The sequence below is a fragment of the Naegleria gruberi genome (genome assembly GCF_000004985.1).
Source record: "Naegleria gruberi genomic scaffold NAEGRscaffold_35, whole genome shotgun sequence".
Lineage (NCBI taxonomy): Eukaryota > Heterolobosea > Eutetramitea > Acrasida > Naegleriidae > Naegleria > Naegleria gruberi.
Genome location: NW_003163292.1, coordinates 186,296 through 200,461, shown reverse-complemented (window position 1 = coordinate 200,461; position 14,166 = coordinate 186,296). Strand labels below are relative to the sequence as shown.

Sequence of the window (14,166 nt, the reverse complement as noted above, 5' to 3'; positions counted from 1 at the left end):
CCAACTGAAACATTTGAAACATTCACAAGAATAACCTTAATGTGTTGTCAATAAGATGTTAATAATGTACTTGTCATCATTTATTCTCTAGATAGCGAATTCGTGGCTTGTATTGAAACCTCTTAAAAAGTAAGGATTGATGACATTGACTGGTTAGAGTATAGATAGATCAAGGTTCCAAAGTTGTTCTATGGTTGCCGTAATTACGAGTCATGAAAACAAGGTGCACACAGTATCACTTTTCAATATGATGAGCAAAGTAGATAAAAAATCAATTGATACTCCTTTGAGCGGTGGTGAATCAAAAAACATTTGTTAATAAACTGTTACCAAGGAAATTATCAAGAGAGAGAGGTAATCCAACCCCCAACACAACAATCAATTTTAAAATTGTGTCTCGGCAGTTGTTGCCAAACTTGGTTCAGCTCGATTTTTTATCTCTGCAGTTACTTTCCTCTTCGAATAATTGTGACCGCGACATCATATTGAAGAAACACTAACAATTGAAAGATGAAACAACAGGCAAAAACAACAAATAACAACCATACAACAGTTGCTACTGCCAACACAGTTGGAAATTTCACCTGTTCAACAAGTACATCATCTCTCGTGCAAAATTCATCACCTGAATTTGCATTATCCAAAAACAATAATCAACAACAACCTGCCTCATCATCATTATTCTTTAAATTTGCAGAGGACGATAGGAGAGCAACAACAAGTCAATTAGATGATGATTCTCCAATCTTTATAAATCATCAAAATCAGCCTAATATTCAACATCATAATAATAATATTCATCATCCACATCCTCATCCATCATCAGCAACGAGAACGAGAACAAGAGAAACCATTTTCACCATCCTCTCCTACAACACAATTTCCCTCACCATCTCTTCTCCTACTCAATCAGAGTGTAAATAATAATTTACTTTCACCTAGAAGAGCATCACAGAGACTTTCATTGGCATCTTCCCTTTCACCCACCATGATATTTAATGAACAAGAGTTATCTGCAATGAATAATAATGGACTATCAATGAATTCACCTGGAGAATTGAATAATTCATCTAAAAGTCGTTGGTCAAAATTGAAGAGCGCCTTTAAGAGGGAATCTAAACAGCAACCTTCAGCCGACCGTTTAAAATCTTTCCAACAACAGTATGGAGATTCGGCTGTGCAAAACTATTCTACACAAGTTTCGAATAACAATATTGATGTAGCCAGTCATAGTTTTGCAGCTTTACCTTCATCAGCTAGTAATCATTCTTCATTGATTCATTCTTCGAAATCTTCTCCTTCACTGTATAATACAACAACAACTCCAGAGAATTATTTCAGAGAAAGCATTTCTGATTCGAATAATAATAACCATTTAGTTAATCATCTCTCGCCACACCATGCTCCAAGCAGTAGCAATTCAAGTATGACCAGTTCTGTAAATAGTGTCATTAGCTTCAATCAGTTTCTACAATCATCAAGTAGTGGAAATTCAATTGTTTCGCCAATGAGTAGTAGTACTCTGAGTAGTGTTGGAGTTTTGGAAAATCCAATGATTACCACAATAATGAATGGAGATTCTTCAAGATTTTCTCCTCCACTCTCACATCTCATCGTAGATAGTGGAAGAGGAACAACAACGAGTCCACCATCTCCATTCTCCGAGAATTTAACAATACAAACTCATAAGAGGGTGACATCTCCTCTCTCAATTCAATCATCAGGAAATGAAATGATTATTCAAAAACAAGGTTTGACTGAAAATTACAATGTAAACAATAATACATCACCATATACACCTCCAACACCAAACGAAAATTCAGATGAACCAGCTCTGCAAACAACAAGGAAAACTAAAGGAAATATCAAAAAATTGATTTCAATGTTAACACCAAGAAGAAAGAAGAGTACTTCTTCAAAATCAGAACCTTCAAAGGCAACTCAGTCAATAACTTCTCCAAGTAATGAAGGTGATCCTGCTTTGTTGGATGTAGCTCACAAGAGAAAACTCTTTGAAAAACGATCTTCCACTGAAGCAAGTATGCTCAAAGATCAAACTCCAAAGACACCTCGAGCAGCAGATGACGAACAAATTCAAAGATTGGTCAATGAAAAAATTGTCTCATCAAAAATTCAACAATTTATTCAGAATGAGGAAAGTATAAGTCTATCTCAGAGAAAGTATAGCGTCTCTGGTAAGATTGCTAACTGGCTCAAAAATGGAAATTCAGAGAATAGACTCTCTCGATCCTTTACAGACGAAAAGAAGGATAAGAGAAAGTCTGTATTCGATTTTGGTAAAAGAGAATATGATTTGACTCCAGTCATTGCGACAACATCACCATCCGATACTCCAACATTGAGTAATTCTACTAATGAAAAATTGAAAAGATTAATCAACAAACACCACTCAGCTAACACTCCTTATACGAATCCACTTTCTACTCTCCTTGACGAAAAAGAAAAATCTCCTGAAGAGGAAGAACCAATTCCACCACCAACACTCTCATCGACACCAAGAAATCTTGTGCCAACCTTGAACTTTAATAATGAAGAGTTCAAAAGAACTACTGAGGATATTATTAATGGAAATATATCTTCACTACTTTCCAATGATTCTGCCTATAGTTTTGAATCTTCTGAAGATACATCCTCTAGTTTACAAGTATCGACTGTTAATATTCTAGGAAGTATTGATAATTTGAGAGCAACAGTAACAAGCCCAACAGGAGCTCTCTCTCCAGGCTCACAAGAATATAACACAACCATTGCTCCAGAATATGAGGTTGGAGACGATGAGGAAAGTATTGTGACTGTTGTTGAATACATTCCTCTCACAAATTTTGGAGAAGTGAAACCAAAGCAACTCTATTCATTTGTTTTAGAACAATTTATCAATAATCACAATTTGGATGATCAAAAATGTGCTGAATATTTTGAGAATTTCATAATTGGATACTTGGCATTCTGTAAGGAAGCCGATGAGTCAAAGAATGAAGAATTGAAAGAATTTGCCAACTTTTCAGAACATGATATTCCTAAAATGAGAGATTTTGAAAAACCAAAATGTTACCTTTTGCATCAAAGTGCCAAGAAAAATCGGTCATCTCTTATTTTCCTATTGGTGACCAAGTATCAATGTTCTATTGATGCTGAAGATGAATTGGAATCAACTCCACTTCACTGGGCAACTTCTCACAGAGCCATTGATTCGATTCTTGTATTGTGTCAATTGGGAGGTAAAATTAACATTAGAGACAAGTATGGCAAGGCACCAATTCATCTTCTCTTTGCAAAGGCATTCTATGATGAAGAACATTTCGAAATGGAAAGTGCCACAAAATGCTTCAAAGCTGCCCAAATGATGTGCAACATGTTTGAAGGAGATTACAATTTCAAAACCTCAGAAGGATCGACTGTTTTACATATGGCTTGTGATCAAGGTAGAATGGAAGCTGTCAAGTTTTTAGTGAGTGAATCAAATGATATTAACATTTCTGAAAGTGTTGGTACAGCATTTGCTTCATCAACTCAAAGTGGAAACAAAGTTTTACTGAACTCGAAGGACAAATTTGGAAAAACTCCATTAATGAGAGCTGCCACTAAGGGACACATTGCCATTGTGGAATACATCATCACTAACTCTAAACCAAACGTTGTCTTTGGACCAATGTCAAGAGATGAAAGAAAGCAAAATGTTCTACATCAAGCTGCTTTACAAGGATTGGATGCTCTTGTGAATAGAATTGCATTCTTGAATCCTACATCATGTGCAACAATGATGCAAGAACAAGATGCTTCAGGTAATTCTCCTCTTCACTTGGCTGTCAGTAAGGGTAACATCAAAACTGTCAATTTATTCTTAACATTATTAACTAAGGAAGTTGTGAATGTTGTAAATGAAAAGGGTGAAACACCACTTCATTTAGCCTGTAAGGTCAAAGACAAACCAGCAGCTGAAAAGATTTGTAGATATTTACTTCAAAATGGAGCTAATCCTGATGTGAAGGATAACAAACATCAAACACCTCGAATGTTAGCTGCAGAAAATGATTTACAAATTTCCTTTGGTAAAAAGAGAAAGTAAAAAGAAATTAAGAAGAATAAATAATTAATTTAATAATTTATTTGATAATTTTTATTACAAAAAACAATCAATACCACAAATCAGAAATGAAGAGCGGACGACTTGTTTCCTCAACAAAATCAATCATTAGCAACTCAATATTTAGAAGAGGAATCCTTCACAACACAATTCCACGAAACACGAAACTACCTTGCAATTCCAGTATTGAACTCCTCTTCCGATCTTCATCATCATTGCACGCATCAAGAAACTTTTCTATGAATTTTCCACAACAAAATCTTCATCAGGAAGAAAAACCCAACAATAAGAAGGAAGAATTAAATAATAGTCAAGAACAAACTGAGGAAAATTTAAAAAACAATTCGGAAAAGAAGGAATCATGGATTTTGGAAACAATTCAAGATTTTATGGTGGAAGTTGTGTTTGGAATACTTTTTGCTCCTTTCAAGTATGCATTCATGGTGTTACTCTTCTTATTTGTAGTGTGGATCATTGGAGGATCGGATTTGGTACTGGAATGGCTTCAAGTATTGAAAGAGATTACAAAATTGCTGTACGAGGTGTTTGGTGAGATTATTAGGGGAAAAACTGTAGATGCTGAGAAGAAAGATTAATGATTAGGAACTAATTGAGTTGTTCGTGTAAATGGATTGATTACTTGTGAACTTTATTGCCAGACGTCACCATAATTAAAAAAATGACATCAGTTGTGTACTGCACAGATCCAAAGGTTATTAAAAGCTTGTGTCTAAAGTATGATACTGTATGTAAAATATTCTTATTTCTTTAAACATTCCAATATAATTTTTATTTTCAAATGATCAAAATATTATTCGAAACAGAGCGGAAGAGGTGTATTTGGAGTTTCTGATTTGAAGAAGATTATGGATGATTTGGGTTTCAATTTCTGCAAGGAAGAAATTCAAGCTCTTGAAATGTATCTTGATAAAAATTCTGATGGCCACGTTTCCTTTGAAGAATTCGAACAATATTGGATTAAAATTGCATCCACTTCAGAATTATCAATTTTAGAAAAGAGAATTGAGTTATTGACTCAAGCAGCTGATATTTTCAGAAAATATGATGTTGACTCTAATCGTGTCATTTCTCTGAGTGAATTTGAAAAATTCTATAGAGAATTATATGAACAAAATAAGAATGCATCCATGAAGGAAGTTGAGGAGGCAATGAAGAGTTTGGATACTAATTCTGATAGTGTTATTAGTTTTCAGGAATTTATCATTTGGCTTAATTGGTTGAATTTGAATTAGAGATGATTCAATATCAAATTGAACCATGAAATTGTATACACTATTACAATAAAATTGGTTTTCTACATATCTAGAATTTTCACAACATGGATAATTGTTCATTGGATAATATGTGTTGAAACCATTAACTTGAAATCATGAAGAATATATTATTATAATCCTGTTTTCTATTTTCTCCAAACTGCAGTACACACATGCAACAACCCTACACCTCAATACGAGGTGCATTCTTAAAAGGTACCCGTTCAAGCTTTAGAATGTAAAACTTCAAAAAACATGGAATATTTGCTTTGAAATATCAATATCAATTTAATGGGCAAATTACGAAGATAGCGGAACCTCCATAGTCATTTATAGACTCGCAGACTTATTGAAACGTTTTCCAACTCATTAAGGAGGTGATAAAAAATCCAGTAAAGTTTGCTCCCGACTTTCCCCTAGCGAATGTACTTGCTATTGTTAAATTTTCAACATATCGTTTCGCGCCCGTGCAAGTCTATTATTGAATTTTTCAATAATAATTCTAATTGAGGTGGTGTAGGCTTCCGTTCCAAAATTATCCACATTTCTTAACAAGGAAACACGCGAAGTTTTTACAAATCCCAGGTGATGAGAGAATATTGAGAATATCCACATTTCCAACCTTGTCTCCTTCTCTCGATTTTGAAAACATCAATTATTGGTGCACATTAATTTTCCTTCATTCCTCTCACTGTTGTGGTTACCATTGAAAAAAAAGATCTTCAACAAAGCTTCTTTGTCACTCACAACACACGAGAATAACAAAGGCTAAATATATTTGAAAACGCATGATAGAACATTTCAAGACAATAATATCATCCAACAACATTCATTTCAATAAGACTAATAATCATCACTCATAAAATGACCAGTCAAGTTTTCTTCCAATACCTTAATGTGCAAATGCTTCAAGTGCTATTGAATGAAACAACCACTCTCAATCCAACAAATGGTACTTCAAACTCTACTGTTATTGATTCAAACTTGGATCAGGAAGGTCTTTTGGCAATGGTTTATCCAGTCATTTCTTCCTTGTATTTTAATGTAATCTTTATGGGCTTGTGTGCCTCTTTAATTTCATTCACCATTACTCTCATTATTGAACGTGCAGGTTCAAGAGTTGGTGGTGTCATCTCCTCTATTCCAACTGCTGTTGGTAAGTAATGAAATATATATTGTATATTCATTGAATTGATAGTTCCATCAACTTTGGGTTTTGCATTGGATGCTCTCTTCAAGTTTGGACAAGACAGTACCACTAGACAACATGTCATGACCAGAGGGTTCTTTACTATTCCAATTGGTACCTTTATGACTGCCATCTTTTTATTGTGTTGGAAGGTGCTTCCTCCACACATTGATCAACTTGTTGTGAAACGTTGGAGAAGATTCATTTCCTCAAAGATTGAGCAATTAAAGTCCAAAGCAAAGACATCCAATTCAAAGATTGAAGACTTGGATGTTAATTCATCTCAACCTTCTACTACCATTGAAGTCGTCAACAAGAACAATGACCAAGAAGGTGAGAAATTGAAAGAATCCACTGAGGTGCCACCAACTCCAACTGCTTCTTCCACTAATGAAGAGGAATCTTTGCAACAAGAAGACCTGACCAATGTAATTATCCTCTCTGAAAAGGACGAATCACCAAATGAATCATCCCCAACTACTGTTATTCAAATTGAAAATAGTAATTCAGCAGATGATGAACCAACTTTCCAAATCAAGGCATTACAAGCTTTGGGTAGCGACACCCTCATCAAAGTTATGAGTGGTTTATTGGTATGTTTGTTGGGTGTGAGCATTTGGACAGTGATGGCAAGCACCTATATGACAGCCATTAGTCTCATTCAATGGAGAGATGAAATCCACATTGCCATTAGTGTTTTGTGTTTTGTTGCTACACTTGTATTGGCTGTCAAGGTTTCTTGGACCTATAAGGTGTACAAACCTCTCAATCAATCGAGTAATACTAATAGCAACACTCCAACAAGTCCAGAAAAGAAGAAATTCAAAAAGTCTCGTCTCATTATCTTTGCTTTGAGAATTGGCTTGCCATTCTGTTTGGTTTCCATCAGTGTTCTCCTCAATGCTATGCAACTTACTCTCCTTGCTGGTTTATTTGCCTCTTTCCCAACTATTTACATGACCACATTATTTACATTGTGGATTGGTAATGAAGACGAAACATTGGCTGTTGAATCTGTTGGTCCAATGATGTTGGGCTCATGCTCTGTAAGCTTGTATTCAATGATTGCTTGTCCAACTATGTTCTCATGGAATCTTTTGGCAGGTGCTTTTGTTGCCTATGGTTGTGCAGTTGTTGGTATCAACATTCCTGCTTTCTTCTATTTGAGATGGAGAAAGATTGTTGGTGAAAAGAGTATGAATAAGGCTCAATTCTTGATTGAAGAAGGTAACTCTGAAACCAAGTTACAAGCTCTCAAATTGCAAGATAGCATGTCCTCTCCAGTACAAAACTATACAGAGTATACTCACGATGATATGGAACTCTCAGCAACTGATTTCCCTTCAAACAAGTTGTCGTTTGGTAGTTCTATTGGATCAAAATCTGTGGATAGCATTTCAAGTCTTGAAAGTGCTGAAACTTGTTCCATGGAAAGATCACACAGCAGTGAAAGTTTACATTCAGTCATTTCAGATATTGAAGTTTAATAAATAACAAATAAATTGAAAATAATAATGATGTCAAATATGAAAAAGCATTAAATAAGGTAAATTCAAAATAAATAAAATTTAATCCTTCTTTGGTTTCTTCTTTTGACCAGTTATAGCATTTGCAGCTGTAGTTTCTGCAGCACCATTCAAATTATTCATTAAATCACGGAAGCTTCCTTCACCTTGTGACATTGATTTTTGTGCTTCCTTCATAGCTTCTGGGTCAACAAGTTTAGGGAAAACAACAGAAACAAGAACACCAACAACTAACATGATAACCATAGGATTCTTCAAGAGTCCAAGATAATCCATTGGAGGAACAACTTCAAAGTAATTCAAAGCATTCAATGGTCTAATTTTGAGAATTGGTTCGACAGGAATATTTTGTTTAACAAATCCGAATCCGTCCACAGAAGCAACAGCAGCTTTTCTTTCTTCCTCAGATGAATAAAGTGAAGGATGACTAGATGGAACCATAGCAATAGCTCTCATCTTTCCACTCTTTGATACATCAATACGAACTTTAGCAAATTCAAATCTATTACAAGCTAATTGTACAATATGTGATCCGACAGTCAAACCTTCAATAGAAAATGTTCCATCAGCTCGTACATAATAAATTTCTTCTTGTCCAGGCCTATCTTGTCTCAAAACAAGCACTTTAATCGGATCGTGTTGTTCATCCTTTCTCAAATGTTTTGGAATATCAACGACTTGTCCTAATACATTCGTTCGCACACTAGTTACGTCATCATTATTTGTTGTTGTTGTTGATGGTGATGGTGATGTGGTGTGGTTTTTTGTGGTGTACTCTCCGAAATTAAAAAGACAGCAAGCACCAAACAAACTAATAAAACCAACAGTGATGTATTTTTCATTTTTTTTTAATTATTTAATATTTATATTTTCTTTGTATTTAATTTTATTTACAAGAATTAAGGTATTGAGATGAAAATCATATTGTCCATTCGCTTGACTTTAAACGATTTTCCAATTATAGAATTTTCCTTAGATTTATTATTTACAAATTAATTCAATTTGTCTCTTTCACTCCAAAAGTACCAATTAAGAATAACCTCCAAAATAATAAACAATTTCAATAGGCAGAAGTCAAAAACAAATCATTAAAAAAAATGATCTTCCAATCAGTTATGAGGAGTTTGCAAAAATCTCAAAAAATTGTTGTGGTTTCGTATAGTTTAGGAGAAGTTTTGATAGTGGTCAACCTAGCATTACTAATCATATCAACTGTAGAGTTTGTGAGTGAAACTTTCGATTCTAGTGAACCTTACCCTCTCAGAGAAGAGAGAAAAGAGGACATTTTTGCCTTGTGGCCACTTTTCCTATTTTTGTATATAGTAATTGGTGTGTTGGCAGTTTTAAAGATTGGACTGAATTACATCTTTTTCAAAACTGTAAAGAAGGAGGCTGAAAGATTAGCTATCCAACAGGCCTCTCCTCAAGACAATGTAGGTGAAATAAGGCATGAAAATGGAGTTGAAATTGAGTATTATAGTGAATTTGAAAATCATTCTCATGTTGTAATTCACAAATTGTTCACATCTTCTTTTTTAATGTCCTCAGTAATGTCTATGGCTACTCAAATGGTTGGGCTATTGATTGGAATCATCCTTTTTTGGAGAGCACATGAACAATTATCGGTTGTGATAACTGTATCAATTCAGATTGGTATTGCACTCATTCACTATGTTATTAGTTTGGCAATTATTTCCTATGCACTAGTTCACAAACTTTTCTTAAATTATCAAGAATCTTCAACCTTTTCTAATATTAAGAGTGGAAAGGAGGATTTTTCTTACGAAACTCTTTAGTTTATTCTTGTTGAGCTGCTGGGGTTGGTTTCAGTTTATCAGCAAGAACATTCTTCTCTCTCTTAAAACCAACAAGAATTGTAATAACTATTGGAAGAACAAGAGGTAAATAAATTGCTAATTTTTGAGAATCTGGGAAGTGAAGCATTGAGAGCATTGATTCATGACCGAAAGCTCTCTCAGCACTATAAATAGCTGTTTTGGATTTGGCCAAAAGCTCATCTAATTTCTCAATCTCATTATTATTAATCATTGAAAGTGCCTGGTGGACATTCTCAATGGATTCTCTTGTGAGTTCAGCTACAATATCCCACACATATACATTAGGCATATTGTAAACTACTCTAGACATGGATTTGAGAGTTTCAACAGCTCTGAGTAAGTTATTTTGAATTCTGTGTCTATATAATTGATCAATTTCCCATTGTGATACACCAAATTTCAAGGAGGAAATGTATGTAATTTTTACCTTTGATAATCCTTTCGAATCAATCTTAACTGTGGATGGTGTTGGTGGGGGAATGGAAAGAAGTCTTCTCAATTGATTAGTGAATACTTCCATAATGTATTGGACATCTTCCGAATCCAAGGTCTTCAATCCAGTATTTTTGTAAACATGTTTAGAAGGGTTAAAAACTAGAACACCTCCCCATCTTGGTACAATGTAAGAATTGTGTTGACTCACTGATCCGTCATACTTTCTAACTAAGAGTGGAGTGCTTTCTTTTGGAGGAATTAAAACTAAAAATTGAATGGATGTTTCATTGGCATCCTGTGAAACAAACTTCCAATCATTATTTTCATTCAATAAGAATTGCATAGATCTGGCATCAATTTCATAGTAAGGTTCTTGCCCTTCTGGAACTAAAGCTGTAGCATTGGCAGCATCGACATCATTTGAATTTCTCCTTTCAAAGTTTTGGAAGGTTTTATATTTCCTTAACTTGGACACATCAGCTGATTTTGAATGAAGACCACTAACTGGTAAATTACCATACATTACTGTCTTCCATTCAATAAGAAAATCTGCTAAATTAGAAATAGAATCAGTGAATGATCTAATATAATTCTCAAAATTAATAGTTTCTGAACCCCAATCAAACATGTAATTTCTGAATGGAGCCATATTTACAACATTGAATGTAATTCTATATTTCATAGCAGTCTTACTGACAGTAATATCACTATCATCAATAATATCCGATGCTAAATCTCCAAATTCATCATACATATTCTTGATTTGATTAGATTTTGAAGGTGATGTATTGCTATTAGTTAAAATGTTAAAATACAACTCGAAAATAGAGGAAACTCCATTATCAGCACCTAAAATTGTCCAAGCATGTCTATGTTTTCCTAAATATAAAGTAGTTTCCTTGTCTTGGCCGGAAATAATAAATAAATGATAGTGATTAGGTTTATCAAGTTTCTTTGCTTGTATCCACTCGTTCAATAATTCATCAATTTTCTGATCATCACCATTTACATTATTTAATTGTTCTATTGTCCAATTATTGATGGATCCAATAAACTTTTTAGATGATAAACTATGACCCACCGATGGTGATGACTTGAAATTAATATAATGGGCCACTATAATAATTGAAGGAAGAAGGGAATGTGAAGCATCCTTTTCCAAGAGTTGTTTAATATCTTCATGAGGAAAAAGTGATTGATAGGCTCCTGTTGAGAACCACCAAACAGCAAAACCGGCCAACACATAAATAAAGAAGGCTGCTATTACATAAAATCTCTTACTATCGGTAAGTCTTTTTTTCCTCTGTTGTTGGTTGTTGCCTGTTGTTTCCTCTGTTGGCATTTTTATTCTATGTTATTGCAGCTGATACTATTTAATTTTGTAAACAAAAGCATAATAGTACATAATTTTAAATATTAATTAATCGAGTTATTAATAAAATTAAAAAAAATGATTAACGATAGCGTTCTAACCACTGCTCACTCTCCAATGCAACAAAAATTAGAACAGGAGTTTGAAGCAAAATTGGAGGTGCATGATGAGGAAGTTCCACATAAAAAGATTAAAACACAACATGATATGATCAAATTTAAAAAATCGAAAGCCTTTCTTATCTTTGATAACTTTGTGCGTGAATTGAATGAATCGATAAAATCCAAACCTCTTCCTAGTGATGCAAATATAAAACTCTCACCAGTATTGGAGATGGTATTAACATTTTTCGACGATTTGGAAGCTTATATGGAACAATTTCCACCAGTAGAATTTAGAGATGGACAAACTTCAAGATTTGGTAATTTATCATATCGTGATTGGTCTGATAAAATGTCTTCGGAAGCTGATAGAATGATGGATTCATTGTTAGATAAAGCTTTGGAACATTCTTCACCAGCAAGTGACGAATCAGGTGTATATACAATGTATAATAAGAAAGAGGAATGGCATAGAAAAGAATTAAGTGCATATTGGAAGGATAGTTTTGGAAACAAGACTAGAATTGATTATGGTACTGGTCACGAAGCAACTTTTTGTGCTTGGATGTGCTGTTTAGCTAGATTGAATATTGTAACTCTCAGAGATTCATTTGCTCTTGTCTCTGTTATTTTCCCTAGATATATCGATTTTATGAGAAAGGTTTTATTATTCTACAAATTAGAGCCTGCTGGTTCTCATGGTGTTTGGGGTCTGGATGATCACCAATTCTTAACTTATATTTGGGGAAGTTCTCAATTAATTAATAATCCAGAAGAAATCAAACCAACCTCAATTCATGACAGAGGCCTTGTGGAAAGATACTCTGATAGATACTTGTATTTGGCTGGTATTGATTTCATTAATAGAGTTAAAAAGGGACCATTCGGTGAGCATTCTCCTCTTCTTAATGATATTAGTGGAGTTCCAAGATGGACCAAGATTAATTCAGGATTAATTAAGATGTATTACGATGAAGTATTATTCAAATTTGTTGTCATTCAACACTTTTTATTTGGAAAATTACTTCCATTCGAAGTTGCAGAAGAGAAATATGCCAACACAAGTCCTCCAACCACTAGTTTACCAAATATTGACTACTCTAACATTGCATCTGTTGCCACTACTAGAATGCCTACAGTAACACACAATGCTCCAATCCAAACCACAAGACCAACTCCTAACACGAACCCTTCACAAACTCAATTTACAACAGTTCGTCCACCAATTAATAAGCCATAATAAACTAATGCACTTAGTTTCAAGATAACAGTTTTAATTAGTAACCCGCAACTGTCTCCAAATAAGTGTCATTGTCTAATTGATTTTAATCCACAAACAACATTACAAAAAATGCACAAAACATCAACTGCACATCACACAATTGTGAATGTGTCGTCTTTGCAGAGTGGTGGTTCTTCAGCCACTATTAGAGGATCTTCCACAACATCATCACCCAACACAATAATAACAACATCAACAACTACAACACAATCACGAAGATCCTCATCATCACACAGATCCTCTCTACCATCAAATAATTATTTTAAATATATCATATTAAATATTGCTGAGTTTTGCAAAGAAGGAATAGTCTCCCTTTTAGGATTTATAAAATCAAATGCCAATCTACGAAGTATATTACTATTGTTTTTAAATATTATTGGCACGTGGATTTTTCAATATGTTTGGTCTCGATTATTTATTTCGTCCGAGTTTACCATGTTGAATAATTCACTGCGAGGATTTGATGGAAGTTTGGGAGTTGAATTTTTGCAGCATATTGGTACAAGAGGAAGATATTTACATTTACTTTACGAGTTGATTGATTTATTATACTTTATTCCTTCAGTTTCTGTATTTATTTCATGTGTATTATATTCGATATTTTCGTCCACGAACAAAACACTTGCCAATGTCATGTGTTTGTCACCAATAGTTCATGTAATATTTGGAGTATTAGAACATTTGAATACTATATCAGCAACTTTTCATTATGATTTCTTTAGCCCAATGAAAATAACAAGAGATTACTTGACAAGAGCTTCTTTTTGGTGTCACTACAAGTGGATTTCATTTGGAATTTTAATTGTTATTACAATAATTGGAGTTTTCTGTTTTTTATGTGGATTGCTGTGTAGTGGTGACTGTTTGGATTTGAGTGCCTCTAATTATTATTACAGAGGAGTCAATCAAGATGAAGACAGTGACGAAGAATATGAAATTTCTGTGGCAGATGATGTTTTAGGACACGCCACATATGATGATAAATAAACACATCGCTTTAGAATGACATTGATTAAACAAGCCTTTGAAGTTTTTGTAAAC

At 34.0% G+C, this 14,166-nt stretch overlaps 7 protein-coding genes across 7 annotated transcripts; 5 read left to right on the top strand and 2 right to left on the bottom strand.

The window, feature by feature from the left end:
- Window positions 1-414: 414 nt before the first annotated feature.
- Window positions 415-4,124, top strand: NAEGRDRAFT_80388 (uncharacterized protein). Its single transcript, XM_002675226.1, has 3 exons — window positions 415-914; window positions 946-3,332; window positions 3,930-4,124. Exons 1-3 carry the CDS (start codon window positions 511-513, stop codon window positions 4,085-4,087), a joined length of 2,949 nt encoding a protein of 982 aa, XP_002675272.1. The 5' UTR covers window positions 415-510; the 3' UTR covers window positions 4,088-4,124.
- Window positions 4,125-4,784: 660 nt separating this feature from the next.
- NAEGRDRAFT_69599 (uncharacterized protein) lies at window positions 4,785-5,358 on the top strand (the record flags this gene model as incomplete). Its single annotated transcript, XM_002675225.1, has 2 exons — window positions 4,785-4,850; window positions 4,930-5,358. The coding sequence occupies 2 exons, from the start codon at window positions 4,785-4,787 to the stop codon at window positions 5,356-5,358; spliced, it is 495 nt and encodes a 164-aa protein (XP_002675271.1).
- A 741-nt stretch (window positions 5,359-6,099) lies between these two features.
- On the top strand, window positions 6,100-8,093 carry NAEGRDRAFT_80387 (uncharacterized protein). The gene is made up of 2 exons (XM_002675224.1): window positions 6,100-6,535; window positions 6,578-8,093. Exons 1-2 carry the CDS (start codon window positions 6,244-6,246, stop codon window positions 8,053-8,055), a joined length of 1,770 nt encoding a protein of 589 aa, XP_002675270.1. The 5' UTR covers window positions 6,100-6,243; the 3' UTR covers window positions 8,056-8,093.
- A 43-nt stretch (window positions 8,094-8,136) lies between these two features.
- On the bottom strand, window positions 8,137-9,379 carry NAEGRDRAFT_69597 (uncharacterized protein; the record flags this gene model as incomplete). The annotated part of the gene is made up of 2 exons (XM_002675146.1): window positions 8,137-8,797; window positions 9,351-9,379. The coding sequence occupies 2 exons, from the start codon at window positions 9,377-9,379 to the stop codon at window positions 8,137-8,139; spliced, it is 690 nt and encodes a 229-aa protein (XP_002675192.1).
- Window positions 9,380-9,891: 512 nt separating this feature from the next.
- NAEGRDRAFT_50423 (uncharacterized protein) lies at window positions 9,892-11,709 on the bottom strand (the record flags this gene model as incomplete). The annotated part of the gene is made up of 1 exon (XM_002675145.1): window positions 9,892-11,709. One exon carries the CDS (start codon window positions 11,707-11,709, stop codon window positions 9,892-9,894), a length of 1,818 nt encoding a protein of 605 aa, XP_002675191.1.
- Window positions 11,710-11,821: 112 nt separating this feature from the next.
- Window positions 11,822-13,080, top strand: NAEGRDRAFT_58550 (serine/threonine-protein phosphatase 2A regulatory subunit B; the record flags this gene model as incomplete). Its single annotated transcript, XM_002675223.1, has 1 exon — window positions 11,822-13,080. The coding sequence occupies exon 1, from the start codon at window positions 11,857-11,859 to the stop codon at window positions 13,078-13,080; it is 1,224 nt and encodes a 407-aa protein (XP_002675269.1). The 5' UTR covers window positions 11,822-11,856.
- Window positions 13,081-13,560: 480 nt separating this feature from the next.
- On the top strand, window positions 13,561-14,112 carry NAEGRDRAFT_69594 (uncharacterized protein; the record flags this gene model as incomplete). Its single annotated transcript, XM_002675222.1, has 1 exon — window positions 13,561-14,112. One exon carries the CDS (start codon window positions 13,561-13,563, stop codon window positions 14,110-14,112), a length of 552 nt encoding a protein of 183 aa, XP_002675268.1.
- Between the last annotated feature and the right edge of the window lie 54 nt (window positions 14,113-14,166).

Coding starts and splice junctions, on each gene's coding strand:
- NAEGRDRAFT_80388 (XM_002675226.1), top strand. CDS start 511: ATGAAACAACAGGCAAAAACAACAAATAACAACCATACAACAGTTGCT. Junction 915..945: donor TCTTCTCCTACTCAATCAGA/GTGTAAATAATA, acceptor TTCACCTAGAAG/AGCATCACAGAGACTTTCAT. Junction 3,333..3,929: donor AGAACATTTCGAAATGGAAA/GTGCCACAAAAT, acceptor CACTTCATTTAG/CCTGTAAGGTCAAAGACAAA.
- NAEGRDRAFT_80387 (XM_002675224.1), top strand. CDS start 6,244: ATGACCAGTCAAGTTTTCTTCCAATACCTTAATGTGCAAATGCTTCAA. Junction 6,536..6,577: donor CTCTATTCCAACTGCTGTTG/GTAAGTAATGAA, acceptor TTGAATTGATAG/TTCCATCAACTTTGGGTTTT.